This window comes from Chenopodium album, chromosome 11, assembly GCF_948465745.1.
Source record: "Chenopodium album chromosome 11, dcCheAlbu1.1, whole genome shotgun sequence".
In the NCBI taxonomy this organism is placed as follows: domain Eukaryota; kingdom Viridiplantae; phylum Streptophyta; class Magnoliopsida; order Caryophyllales; family Amaranthaceae; genus Chenopodium; species Chenopodium album.
Window position 1 is genome coordinate 43,430,719 of NC_137844.1, and position 15,097 is coordinate 43,445,815.

A 15,097-nucleotide genomic window follows, 5' to 3' on the forward strand; every position below is an offset into this window, starting at 1 on the left:
GCGAGGGGTATTATAAGCCGATATGGCTATTTATCCTTCACACAATCGAGTGAGTGAAAAGAAACATGTGTCACTCCATAGGAATAGAGTTGATGGGAGAGAATTATGCCCTGCAAGAATACAAGACTTTGTTACGTCTATGTTTTTAGAGACCTCCTTGCCGATTGACAAATTAGAGATGAGTAGGACCAAACAAGTAGGAATATAGGTTTTGTGTAATATGGAGATATTATGTAATATTTGACTCATACAGTACCCGCGAGCATCCCAAAACAATAACCTGAGAGACGAGTACATAGGAAGATTAAAAGGGAAATGTGATGGTAGGTTTGGACTCTCTACGAGTTGGCTAGCAAAAGGGAGGTTTTGTTGACTTATAGTAGCTATGATAGGGTAAAACGAGTCTCCAGAGAAACGTAGGAACAGAGACAGGGCTAGCACCATTGTATCTACCACAAATAAGAAGATTGACTCTGGAGAGCTATTTATCTCGAATACCTGAGGTGGACCAGTCACTAGTGCAAGTTTCACTAGAGAAACGGTGGGATAGCTGTAGAATTTTGATCATAAGGGAGAGAGAGGTTTTCCTTAGAAAATTGAGATGGATGATCTTCTGGCCGTATTGAACTAAGAATCTCGTTGCGTTCTCTCTCTCGTAATTCTTGGAGGGAAGAGCGCGAAGTGTCAGAGAAAAAGTGAATTAAATTTCTAACGCGTGAGGCATTAGGATCCATAACTCAAATTTGAGCAAAGTGAGCAAAATCTCAAAAGAAAACACTTGATATTTTAGAGAGAGAAGAAGTTTGGGTGAATAATCCTTATTCAAGTTTTAGTTTTTTATAAGCTGAGAACCAATGGTGTGTTCAACACACAAGGAATTTCGTAGTAGGGTCCAAGTCATTTTTGAATTTTTTTTTAAAAAAGGGGTGTTCATTCCTTTTAAAAATCTTTTGTTTACTTTTTTTTAGCTTGTCGAAGAAGTTATTTGTAAAAGTTCCCTTTTTACCCCAGGAAATCTACCTGGACCCGCACAAGATCTAGGCTTGTCCGGCAAACCTCTTCTCACAGTTTACAATCTGATTCAGTAGCCTTCTCACCGGGTCATTCGACACCAAGGGAAATTCATTCTCCACCACTAAGTGAAATGTCTGAGATTCGTGGCCATGAAAGTTCGCTAAACCCTGATCCATCTAATGATCTTCGAGGAATGATGCGAGCTATCCTTGATCGTCAAGATACTATGGAACAAACAATACAGAGTTTGTTAAGATAGAGTGTAAGTGCTCCTCCTCCTCACCATGGTTCAGAGGTAGCTTCACCATTGCATTTAGATGATGGAAACGGTGATAGAGAAGCTCCTACCAAAATTGAGGAAGATATTCTCAGGCTCAAGGAAATACTAAAGGGTATGACCAAAGTGGAACCTTGGTTGGATATTCATGGTCTCACCTTATTTCCGAAAGCACGACTGCCACCTGGGTTTAAGATGCCGAATCTCACGAGATTTGATGGTATAGGAAGTCCCACCAATTTCTTAAAACTGTACGTAGGGGCTATGAGTCCTTGGGGTGTTGATGAACCTTTAATGGAACAATTGTTTCAACAATATTTAGATGGGGATGCCGCTCATTGGTTTCTTAATCTGGAAAATTCAAAGAAAACTTCGTGGGTCGATATTGTGCGAGAATTTTCTAGCCAATACAGATATAATGAAGAGATCGATGTAACAAGGAGGGATTTGGAGACAACTGCGCAAAATCCTAATGAGACATGTTCTGCCTTCATTACTAGATGGAGAAATAAGGCTGCAAAGATGGTGAATAGGCCGAACGAGGAAGAACAATTACAGATGATAGTGAAGAATCTTCTTCCCGTCTATCAAGGACGAATGGCTTTCCAGTATTTTCCGTCATTCAAGGCTCTCATATCAACAGGAACCTTGGTGGAGGATGCCATAAAAAGGGAGATATCAAGAAGGATGAAGGGAGCAGTAGTAACACCTCTTACAATCCTAAGTTTGGGGGCAACAGGAAAACCAATAACAATGACTCAATACCTTCAAAACCAACAAACTTGATACATAATATTGGCGCCGCTCCAGCATTCCAACTCAGGCCACAGAGAAATTTTTCTCCTTTGAACATGACCTACGCTCAAGCTTTCTCCAAACTAAAAAAGGCCAACCTAGTTCAACCTTTGAACCCAAGGCCACCCCCAAGAAACCCTCCTCCCAGTTACAACCCAAACCAACACTGTGAATTCCATCAAGGGCCCGGGCATGACATTGAAAATTGCACAGCATTCAAGCACCGTATTCAAGATCTAGTAGATGGAGGAAGGCTTTCAGTTAGGGAATCCTCTGATAAATTTAAAAATACGCAACCAAGCATCACTAATAATCCTCTTCCCAATCATAAGCCCCCTATCTCTATAAACACCATCTCCACTTCTAGTAACCAGATTGATCCAACATTATTAATGGTTCGAAATTCCCCTCGAATGTATGAGATGCCGTTATCCGAGAATTATGTGTGTGTTGTGTATGATCACTCCACTCAGCAAAAGGTCAAGCTTGTGCCATGCAAGGGTTCCGGTGATAAGGATCCATTCTATGATGTTTGCGCCACTATGGGTTATAATGGGGCATTTTGCCTAATAGATGATAAAGAGGAGGCTTTCTCATTGTTGTCAATTACTGAGAAAAATGCTGGGCACACCTTAATACCCCTAGTAATCTTCAAGGTCCTATTTACCTTGACAATCTTAGTGATGATGAATATCTACATGTGGCTCATTTGACTCACGCAGGTCGTCACTTTAAACCCTCATATCTTAAAGATGAGAACCCCGTGGAAGCCTTGAGAAGGAAAGAAAAAGACAAGGAATTAACAAAGGAGAATAAGGAAGAAGATGATGCAATTAGGCGCATGAAGGAGGATAATGCAAATGTTTCTATATGGAAGTTATTGACTCATTCACAACCCCATCGAGCTGCTGTTCTGAGACATCTCAATGAAGTTTCAATTGATCCATCCATAACTCCGGATCAAATGGTAGGACTTATTCATGGAGCCGACCGCACTTTAACGTTTACCGACAATGATCTCCCAAAAAGGGTAAACCATAATAACTCTTTGCACATAACTGTGAAATGCCATGGGTGGACAATACCTCGGGTACTTATTGACAATGGTTCTTCCATCAATGTATGCCCGCATCGAGTTATGACAAAGCTTGGTTATCAAAAAGAAGATTTGACACCTTTAAGCCAGGTTGTTAGGGCTTATGACAATGCCAAAAGAGATGTTTTGGGGTCAATTGAGTTACTTTTGGAATATGGGCCAGTGGCTAGACATGTTGAATTTGTGGTAATTGACATTGAAGCATGCTTTAACCTTTTGCTCGGAAGACCTTGGCTTCATGATAACAGGGCGGTAGCCTCAACCTTACACCAAAAGGTGAAGTTGCTCACGGATCATGGTGCAGTAACACTGGTGGGTAATCCAGAAGTTATGAATGTTTCTAGTGTTGGAAAATCGGTGCTCCACTTAGATGAAGAAGAGGGTAGTCGATTAGATGGATTCACTATTCATAATATTAGATCTGATTCAATTGGCTCATGGAAGGAAGAAGAAGAAACCGAGGAAGATCCGGAAGAGGACTTAGAGGAAGAAGAAGAAACCGAAGAAGATCCGGAAGAGGACTTAGAGGAAGAAAAGAAACTGAGGAAGATCTAGAAGAAGGGCTTCAAGAGGATGACAATAACTCTAAGGCTAATCCTCAAGAAGTTAGGAGTGGAACAAATTGGTCCAATGATGACGAGGCAGAAGAAGAGCCTAAAACTCCAAAAGACAACGACCCATGTTTTAGAGGAGAATCTTGGACAAGTAATTCTTTTAGACAGGGTCATGATGAGGGATCTCGAAAAAGGTCTAGGACCAAGGATTTTGATTTGGATTTCGATGTCCTGTGTTATGGAAGGTTAGTATACCCAGAGGAGTTGATTCTTTTCCCTAACTACAGGCATGTAGATCGTTATCTTAATCTTCCCCAGTTTGAGAAGTTCAATGGGTTAGGAGATCCCATCCTCCCTTTATACAACTTTGTGAACACCTTATATCCTTTAAATGTTCCAGAAGAACATTTTCCTATGTTGTTCAATAGAAGTCTGGGTGGGCCTGCGTTATCCTAGTATTATACCTCATGGGCAACAAGTAAAGGTTCTCGGGGAGAAATAGCTCAAGAATTCAGTGATTAGGCATTTGAATTTTGACAGACTGACACCGAAAAACTGAAGCTAGTGAATATGGAGAAAAGTGATCGGGAGTCATTTTCACATCTCTTTTCAAGATGTTCTTACATTCGGGCTCAACTTCGTTTTCCCATTACTGATCGGGAGTTCATGTTGATATTACTAAGGAAGTTAAATGAATTTTATTATCGTCATATGGTCTCCATCAAATACGCCGAAATTGATGCCTATCGACTACAGGAAAGAAGGCCTAAGGTGCACCCTCAAGGTGAAAGAGCTAACAAAAGGATATCACTCGAATCGACGAACCATTGAGTGTGGTGTATGATCGTTTGAGCAAAAAAGGTATTCTTTGGGCAAAAAGCTATGTGTATTCATTACCACCACATGGAACCGATATGAGACAATATTGCAGTTATTGTCATCAATATGGGCATAAAACAGATACTTGTTGTGACCTTAAGTGTGCAATCTAGGATCTCATTGATCGTGGGGTCATCACTCCAGCCCATCCTAAGTCTAACGTACCAGAGACAAACCTGGCACAGGCACAGGCCTTTCAAGCTGATTTGTTCCTTCAACTGCTAGAAGAAGGTCGTATCAAGCCACTACCTCGTTGAGCAGGAGCTGATCCTGTTAGGCCAAATCTCAACAAATATTGTCACTATCATCAGTTACATGGCCATGATACTAACGAATGTCACACCCTCCGTTGGTGTATAAAGCGCAAAACTGGAATTTCCTGCCCGAATCAGAAAGTGTCCATAAATGCCCTTTCCATTTTGACAAGCAAAGACGATCCCACTCTTTTGATTGCTCGTCACTATTCGAAAAAGATATCTCAACAAGACTACGAGAAAGACTGTTGAAAATCCTGAATCCTAAGGAATCTCTACATGGGGAAGGAAGCATCCGTAACAACATGGTGATCTCTATCTTACCCTCCATCAAGAAGGATGAATGAGAGGGGTAGTATGAACTTTGTAAACCAAGAATTTTTTTCTTTCTCTTTATATTTTCTTTTGGTACAAAGAACTACGTACAACTTGATCCCCCAAAGCACTATTTCATGATCATACACAAAAATTGTACTTGCACGCACATTGTTATTGGGGTGCGTAGGCAACTCTGATCGAGTGCAGCTGTTTAAAAAAAAAAAAACTTTTTTCTTCCATTATGAACTACAACGGGTTTGATTCTCCAAAAAGAAAAAAGAGAAAATACAAAATCTATATGGAGATACGTACGCAGCCTTATGACATGACCCGAAATAATTAAAAGATTTTTTATTTGGAATGAACACCCCGCTAACTTATCTAACTTAACAGACGTCTTTTAAATGTTTACCAAAATCTTTTTCCCGCATGCATTTTTGCATTTATCATTTACTTTTTTTGTTATTTTCAAAAAAAAAAAAGGAGGAAGTCTTAATCTTGAGTATGTAATGTTTAGGTATCTTTTGCCAACCAATGACCAACCAAACTCGAAAATCTACTCTATCCCCGGACTCCATTCAAGAAATCCAAGATCCAATACCACAAACACTTACCAGAGGACTTCAATTGATGTTGAAAATGGGTTATGTTCCGGGAGCTGGTTTAGGACGGAAGGGTGAAGGCATGAGGCACCCAATCCCAATAATTGATAAGCGAAATCGTCATGGTTTGGGTTTCGATGAGAAAATGGGTTCTAAAGTTATGAAAAGGAAGTCTCTCACCTTGAATGGGCAATTTGTGTTGCAAAACGACACTGAGCCGTTTTATGAGTTTCCGGAACCTTGGTGTGACTTGAATAAAGAGAAAATTCACCCTGGGTTAGAAATTTTCTTTGCAAAAGCAAGGAATGAAGAATTTATTAAGAAATGGTTTGATAAGAAATCGGTATTTAAGAAAGATATTGATTGGGGTGACCATCTAAAGCAAGGAGTTCTAAGAGGCTTGTTTTCATCAATTTCTGATTATGAAGTTCAATTCGATCCCATTACACTTATCACTCCAATAAAAACAGAAGTTGAAAACAATATCCCGACCCGAAACTCAAGAATGATTCCTTCCTTTACCCGAACTATAACTTTTTCAATCCTCTACCTCAGACGATTATGAAACCGATAATTCATCATCTAGCAATCATTTATCCATACACTGCTTGATATCTCATATCATGAAGATATCGATGAAGTTACTTGTAAACATATTTGCGTACAAGAAATTGATCTTGATCATGATGCATTTTCTAATAATGAACTTTTCAACGAACCTAAATCATGTGTGACAACCATGGAAGAGTCTGTAACTGTAAACATAGGTACGGATAATGATGTAAAAGAAGTCAAGATAGGATTGTCCCTTTCCCTTGATGAACAAAATGCATTCATTATTTTACTTAAAGAATATGTGGATGTGTTTGCATGGTCTTATGCTGATATGCCTGTTGTCGATCGTAATATTGCTGAACATCGTATACCACTCTACCCCGATAGCAAGGCAAAGCAACAAAAGCTTCGTAGAATGAAACCAGAAGTTAGTCTCAAAATTAAAGAAGAAATTTAAAAGCAACTTGATGCCAACTTCATCAAACCAGTTAAGCATCCGGAATGGCTGGCGAATGTGGTGGTAGTGCCCAAAAAAGATGAAAGGGTCAGAATGTGCATTGATTTTAGGGATTTAAATTCAGCATCGCCGAAAGACTATTTTCCATTGCCCCCCACATCGATGTTCTAGTTGATAACACTGCCGGACACGCCATGTTCTCATTCATGGATGGATTCTCAAGGTACACTCAGATACTCATGTCAGAAGAGGACATGTCAAAAACTTCTTTCATTACCCCATGGGGAACCTTTTATTATAGAGCAATGCCCTTCGGATTAAAGAATGCTGGGGCATCCTATCAACGGGCTGCAACGACGATTTTGCATGATCTCATCCATGATATTGTGGAGGTCTATGTTGATGACATGATTGTCAAAAGTCATGATCGTGAGACACACATTGATGCTTTAAAATCATTCTTCGACAGAATTAGGAAATACAATCTGAGACTGAATCCTCAAAAATGTGTATTTGGAGTAACTTCGGGAAAGCTTCTGGGCTTCGTTGTAAGTCAAGACGGAATTAAAGTCGACTCTGACAAGGTAAAGGCCATACAAGAGCTTCCTCCACCAAGAACGGAAAAGGAGATTCGGGGATTTCTTAGTAGAATTCAATATATTAGTAGGTTCATATCAAAATTGACAACTCGGTGTGAACCTATATTCAAGTTACTTAAGAAAAATTTTCCTACAAAGTGGAGTGACGAATGTCAGGCTTCATTCGATTCAATGAAAGAATACCTCTCCAATCCTCCAGTTTTAATGCCACCAAAGCCGGGGCAGCCCTTGATATTATATCTTACTATCACGGAAATGGCCATGGGAGTTCTCTTGGCACAATACTAAGAAGGTACAAGGAAGGAAATAGCTATCTACTACCTCAGCAAAAAGTTTCTGGAGTATGAAACTAGATACACTCCTTTGTAAAGAGCTTGCATTGCCCTTATTTACGCAACAAAGAAGCTTCAACATTATTTGCAAGCACATACTACTCATCTGGTTTCGAGGTTAGATCCAATCAAGTACATTTTTGAGAAGCCAATCTTGAGTGAAAGAATAGCAAGATGGCATGCGATATTGTCAGAATTTGACATTCAATGTGAATCAAAAGTCTGTCAAAGGGAGGGCTATATCTGAAACTTTGGCTGATGGACCTATATCAGGTGATGAATTTGATGATGATTTTCCAGATGAACATATTTTCTGTCTTAGTACGTCACAATGGAAGATGTATTTTGACGGAGCCTCTAATAGGAGGGGCAATGGTGCAGGAGTATTGTTAATTGATCCTTACGGAGTACACATTCCCTTCGCTGTGAAGCTTAGTTTCCCAACGACGAGTAACACGGCTGAATACGAAGCTTGCATCTATGGAATCAAAGCAGCATTAGCAGATGGTGTAAAAAATCTCACGGTATACGGTGATTCTTATCTCATAATTTCCCAGACTATTGGAGCTTGGAAAGTTCGAGATGAAAGGTTGCAAATGTACACGGAGTATCTTCAACAATTTATCCCATTCTTTGAAGAAATAGAGTTTAAACATCTCCCTCGTGAGCAAAACAGTTTCACCGATGCTTTGGCAAATCTTGTGGTAAATTTGACTTGGGACAATGATGTGAAGGTACAATCGGTAACGATTGTACAAAAAGAAATTCCAGTGGTTAATTTTGAACCAACAATTTCTCTATTAACCCAAGAAGATAATGAGGATGCTTGGTATACTGATGTTAAGAAGTATCTAATCAATGGAGAATATCCTGAAGGGAGTCACAAGAAGGATCAGTTGGCTATTCGAAGGCTAGCTTCTCATTTCACAATATTAAAAGGTTTGTTGTATCATAAAAGTTTCGATGGAAATTTACAATTATGTATCGATGGGAAACAGACACAAAGGATCATGGAGGAAGTACATGGGGGAGAAAGTGGGCCTCATATGAATGGATGAATGCTTGCTCGGAAGATTCTTCGAGCAGGGTATTATTGGACTACCTTGGAAAGTGATTGCATCCATTTTGTATGAACATGCAAAAAATGTCAGCTATTTGCAAACCTTAATCATATGCCGCCTGTTAGCCTGAATAATTTTACTTCGCCATGGGCCTTTTCTAGCTGGGGCATAGATATCATTGGGCAAATACATCCGAAAGCTTCGAACGGGCATCAATATATATTGGTTGTTGTTGATTATTTTTCGAAATGGGTGGAGGCGTCATCATATTCAAAACTAGGGGCAAAACAAGTTTCAAAATTTATGATCAATAACATTATATGTCGGTATGGGGTACCTTTTGAAATTATCTCTGACAATGGTTCACAATTTGAAGGCCATCTTAAAGAAACCCTAGAGAAGTACAAAATCAGGCATCACCAATCTTCGCCATATCGTCCTCAAACCAATGGAGCTGTTGAAGCGGCTAACAAAACCATCAAAACGATAATCGCCAAGATGATGGATAGGGCTAGAGAATGGCCTGACAAAATTCCCTATGCACTGTGGGGATATAGAATTTCCATTCGAACACCAACTGGGACTACTCCATATTTTGTGGTATATGGAATGGATCCGCTTCGATCTTCTAATATAAACAGAGGTTCAATCGCTTCGCGTAATGAATGAAAGCGAGATATCTAAAGAACAATGGTTTAAAAAACGATATGATGAGCTTTCTTTGGCAAGTGAACGAAGGTTACAAGCCCTTCACAACATTCAAATTTATCAAAGACACATTGCTCGGGCTTTTAATAAAAAGGTCAGGGAAAGGAATATACAAGAAGGAGATTTGGTACTTAAGAAAAATCGAGCACCGATTCATGATCCATGTGGAAAGTTCAAGCCAAACTGGTCTGGTCCCTTCCTGGTCAAACATCTTACACCAGCGGGAGTAGTAAAATTGATGGATCTTGATGGAAATGAGTTTGTTCATTTCACCAACCTTGATCAATTGAAAAAGTATTATGCTTGATTAGTACAATGTTGTATTTGTGGAATTAGAAAAAAAAAAACGTGATTCTCCTACTAGCTTTAGATAGGTATATGTGTATCATGTTAAAGTTTAGATTTCATTCGTGTTTGCATTGCATTCTTAAGGGTCATGTAGAAATATTCATTAAAAGATCATGATCAAGTCAATACTTAACAAAATATGGTTACAACAAACAAACAGTTTTTTTTTTTATTATTCAAACATAACACAAACTCTCTCGCTTTTTGGCAAGGTTACAAAAAACCATGAAAACAACAACCACATACACCATACCCGAAAAACCAATGCCTTCGGATATGATTTTTCTTCTTTTGGAATTGAAAATACACAAACAAGGGAAACACAAGTACAAGTATTGAAATACAATAAGGAAATCCTTCTAAGGATTTATTCAAACATCACCCTCGAGGTCTTCCAACAACCATGTTGTGTAGGATGCGATTGGAACATTATCTTCAAGAACTGAAAATGCTGGGAGCATTCGTGCAAATTGTCATACACGAGATGATGCCCTAAGAGCCTCCAAATTACCAATTTCATAGGTGGTACAAGGTACCACTAGGAGCTCATGGAGCTCTAGGAGTCATTGGAGTTGGCCCGCTTATCTCAAGCATCTCCAAGGAAGATAGAAGATGACGCGACACAATCCTGGAAGTTGAACACCTCTGCGCTTGCTAGTGCTAATTGTTATGGAATCTATGTTGAGAAATGAAATGATCCATTCCATATCAGCTGCGGCAAAGAGGTCTGTCCATGCACCATGGTTGCAACATTGACGGAATATAGGAAAAAAAACCTCTCTCCCGAATATGTCGGGTTTGGTAAGGAATTCGAATAGGTGGTCTAGATATCTTGAATTTCTCACATAACCAGAGTTGAAGAACAATTGGACACCCTTTAACAAAACCACCTGGATTTTGTTTCAGATGGTCAAGCCCCATCATAAGTTCCCCTAGGATAAAAGGCCCTAAACGGTTCCCTGACTCAATCCGTGACAACTAAGAAAGGCATCGAACATGAAAGGAAAATAAGGATTCCTTGAGTAAAACAAGACCGAGCAATAAAAGGATGCAAGCTCTTTCTTGGCACTTTTGGAAATTTTCATTATTGGCAAATTCCCAATGAGGTAAAGAGAAAGTTTCAAGGAAGTTCTCTAACATTAAAATGACAAGCAGGCGATAATTGCTTTCCATATTTAATGGTGTACCTAGTAAATCCCTCATGACTGCATTAGTTGCCCTTGGGTCAGCAGGTGTAATCACATGGCCTCGTTTATGAAGACCTAGTAAACCTTCCAATTCTTCCAGAAGGGGAGTCATTTCCGTTTCTCCAAAGCGAAAAACATGGCGTTCTTCATCCCAAAATTCAACAGCAGCATATCATACCGAGGTTGAATGGCTAGGAAAGGGGTGATGGTTCTGGTAAAGACACTTGTATAAGGGGAAAGGCGAGGTGGAGAAATGTTTTCTACCACCCCTTTTAGTTGGAGCTTTCTAGCTCCACTGATTTCATTGATTTCTTGAAACATGGCATTCATTTTATCTTAGAAAAAAAATTAAGGAGAGAAGAAATAAGACTTAAGAAGCTTGAAAGAAGAAGGAGGGAATTGACTTGGTGCAGAAAGAATGAATATTACCTCCCTTTTATAGGGGTGGTGGTGATAATGGTGCCAGGAAGAAAAGGCCGAAGGAGTTTACTTTTCCGAAAACTCAGCACAAACCACCTGATGTTTTTGCATCCAAAATCCATAAACTATGTTCCTTCAAGAATGATTATTATCTTCCCTCAAGCTCGTGCAAATTGGAATTTTGATCTTTTAAACATCCGTCTAAATTAAACTAGTGCAAGGTTCAGCCAGTTTTTCAACTGCACCCAAGCCAACATTTATGTTGCAATTGAGTGAGAATTTCACTCTATTTTTCAGCCAGTTTTTCAACTGCACCTAAGCCAACATTTGTGTCGCAATTGAGTGGGAATTTCACTCTATTCTTCAGCCAGTTTTTCAACTGCACCAAAGCCAATGTTTAAATGAAAATCAATTGGGATTTTCCTTCCTTTTTTCAGAAACATACATCAAAATTTCATGTCTTTTCTCAAAACATTGATTATCGTTTTATTTAAACTCAATCAATGTGGGACAATCTGTAGACACCAAATTTTGAACCTACTTTTGTAATTATCACTATTAATTATCTTTTATTATTATAGTTATCGTTTTTTTTTGCAAATAATTATTATTATTTTGCTAAATATTTTTATAAACTTAATGACGTTTGTTTTATTATTTAAAACGAAGAAAATAAGTAATAATAATGATTTTTATTTATAATTTCCAAAATACTACAATTTGTACTTCTAAACTACTAAATTACAAAATATTGAAGTACAGCTAACATTACATGTATTTTTACCCTGCTCCACCGAAGTAATTTTCGGGCTTTTACTTGTGGATTAGCAAGTAAATTAATACAACCATTAGAAGGACCACTAGCCCCACAATGTACATGAAGTACACTCTTATCATACTCATGTCTTCCTCAAAGGTGAAGACAGGTTGATCTTCCTAGTTTTCTTGAAACATGGTGGCCGAGTTTAATGGTGGTTTTTGTTTGGTTTTTTCGGGTAAGGAGGAAGATGGATGAAAATAAGAATTAAGTGGTGAGTGGAGATTTTGGATAAGGGTAATTTCTTTTTATAGTAAAAGGTAGGTATTTTAGGTCGTATTTTCATACGTATATGTATAATAATCGTATAGTATAAAGTATAATATTTTTTTGTCTTGCCAGGGGAATATGTCGTTTTCTTTATAAACAAGCATTATTTACTCCTTTAGATTATATTAAGTATATTAGTATGTTCACTTAGATTGTTAGAGCATTTTTTTTATTATTTTTTATTTTATCTAGTGATTTTTGCGATTTGTGCAATACCCTATTATATGACTAGTGTACCTATAAAAGTCCACTATTCTAAAGACTCATGCCCAACCAATGTAGGAAAATGACAAACATTCCCACACCTAAATAGGTACTACACGTTGTAGTGCTAAAGGAACCTCCTTTTATATACACTTGTTAAAATGTCATTGTCATTTTATTCCACAGTTAATACTTGTTCCGATAAATACAAGTTCAGACCAAACCCGTCGATATTTACCTAGGTGTTGTATGGACGAGAGTAAAAAGGGGGATACGTATGGAAAAAATGTATTTTTTTATCAAAATGTATGGTTGTTTCATATAATTATTATGTTGAATAGTAGGTGAATAGTGTTAGCAGGGTGAGTATCCGGCGTCAAAATAGTAGGTGTGTAGACACCCATTTGTGTCTCCCCAAAACCAAACCCAGTGATGAATGCCTTTCGCGTCGAACCATAATCGAATGAGGTGAAAGTGTGAAAAGTCAAGTGTTGCGGTTAGTTTTTATTAAAATCTTTCTTTCTGTTTTTTAAAACCCACTCTATTTTATGAAAACGTCCAATCCAGTTTAGTTTGGTCCATAATTAGGGTCCAATAATAGTGTAGATGGATGGGGCTCGAAGAGACCTTTCTAACGATATATTATAAGCCCAATTCCGATGAATATTGAGGAAGTTATGGCCAAAATACTAAACTAGGCCTGGTTAATTATTTAAATACGGCCCAATGATCTAGAGGAGGGCCCAATATTAATTATTATTCCTAAAATTATTAGGATTAATTATAGTTTTCTGGAAGTTTCTAGAAAGTTCTTTTTAATTCTAATATTATTAGATTTAATAATTAATTATTTTAAAATAGACTTTTATTTGGATTAAAATATCGTTTTGTTATCTTAAAAATATATTTTATCTTCTGTACGGATTCCGTAGATCAAGTTGATTAAAGATTGGATTCCGCGTGAAGAAAACGCGCTAATACAGTCGCCTCGCGACAGACCCTGTCGCCTCGCGACAGACATTGTCGCGTCGCGACAGAGTTAATTCCTGGCGACAGCGTGTAGTTTTATTCCTTATCAAATTCTATGATTTTCCGGACTTTTTCCTTATAAATAGGGTCTCAAACCTCCGTTTTTATTCATCATCTCTCATGATCTCTCATCAACTCTTCATCAACTTTCATCAACTTTCATCAATTCTCTCTATTCCCTCTCAAGAATTACTTAATTCTTTTCTTTCTTTCTCCCTATTTCTAAACTAGCCTTTTCAAACACAATATTCCGCATTCACAAGATTTTGAGTCTCTTAGCCAAGTTCGAAGTTGCCTTCGCCCTAGACGTGAAAGGTTGATAATTTCTGAGGGTTTGGTCCAAAACTAGTCTAAACTTTGTTTAATTTGATTTCAATTTGATTCTTTAATTCTTTAATAATTCTTTATTATTTTCATTGAAGTTACTAACTTGTGTATTTTGTTATTAGAAAGAGGTACAAGGCTTCAAAGTATGTAATCTTATTACTCTCTTTCAATGTAGAAAGCATGCTTATTATTATTTTATGATTCCTAGTATCATGTTATGATGTATTTAATTCCTAGTATCATGTTAGGATGTTATTTTATGCTTTCTACTGTCATGTTTAGGATGCCTTTATGCTTTCTAATATCATGTTAGTACCATGTTAGGTTTAAAGCCTTGATTTTTATTGCTTAGTGACATGCTAGGAGTTTGTTATTAATCTTGTTAGTATCATGCCTAGGATCTTGCTATTATTATTAAGCTTTATTATGCCTTATCATGCTATTATCATTGTTATTATTTAATATTGATTTATTATTATGTTGCTTGATATTATTTATGTTTTATTGTTATTGCTTGATCACACTTTTTATGATTGTTAAAGGGAATTTGTACTTGAAATCACGCTTAATAAGATAATTATTAATTTTGTTTAGGCTAATGTGATTTTAACTCAAGTGATCGCCAATAATAGTTTACTTGTGCATTAATATTCAACCAACATAGAAAAACAGGGTAGGTTCAATATAATGTTTGTATGTTATTCGAAAAGCGCGCATGAATACGAGCAGAACAAAGTAGAGACCTATTTTATAGGGCGGGTCCTTTCTTTTGTAGATTGGATTCGTACCCTCATCCCCGGACCCTGTTTGGTTCAAGACCTTATGGAGTAGTTGATGGTCCTTTTGGATTGTCTTTTGGGTTTACAAGTTCCTAAAACTTGTTGGCGACTCTTTTTGCTCTTTTTCTTTCCCTTTGGAACGCCACCATACTTAAGTGTATGATCACAGTGGGGTTCAAGTTTGGGATCATAATGCTTGAAATATTCCCTACAAG

At 37.8% G+C, this 15,097-nt stretch overlaps 2 protein-coding genes across 2 annotated transcripts; both read left to right on the forward strand.

The window, feature by feature from the left end:
- Positions 1 to 2,142: 2,142 nt before the first annotated feature.
- LOC145566646 (uncharacterized) lies at positions 2,143 to 3,737 on the forward strand. The gene is made up of 2 exons (XM_081625998.1): positions 2,143 to 2,632; positions 2,809 to 3,737. The coding sequence occupies exons 1-2, from the start codon at positions 2,143 to 2,145 to the stop codon at positions 3,735 to 3,737; spliced, it is 1,419 nt and encodes a 472-aa protein (XP_081482124.1).
- Positions 3,738 to 7,106: 3,369 nt separating this feature from the next.
- LOC145566647 (uncharacterized) lies at positions 7,107 to 9,462 on the forward strand. The gene is made up of 3 exons (XM_081625999.1): positions 7,107 to 7,385; positions 7,927 to 8,671; positions 9,170 to 9,462. The coding sequence occupies exons 1-3, from the start codon at positions 7,107 to 7,109 to the stop codon at positions 9,460 to 9,462; spliced, it is 1,317 nt and encodes a 438-aa protein (XP_081482125.1).
- The last annotated feature ends 5,635 nt before the right edge of the window (positions 9,463 to 15,097 follow it).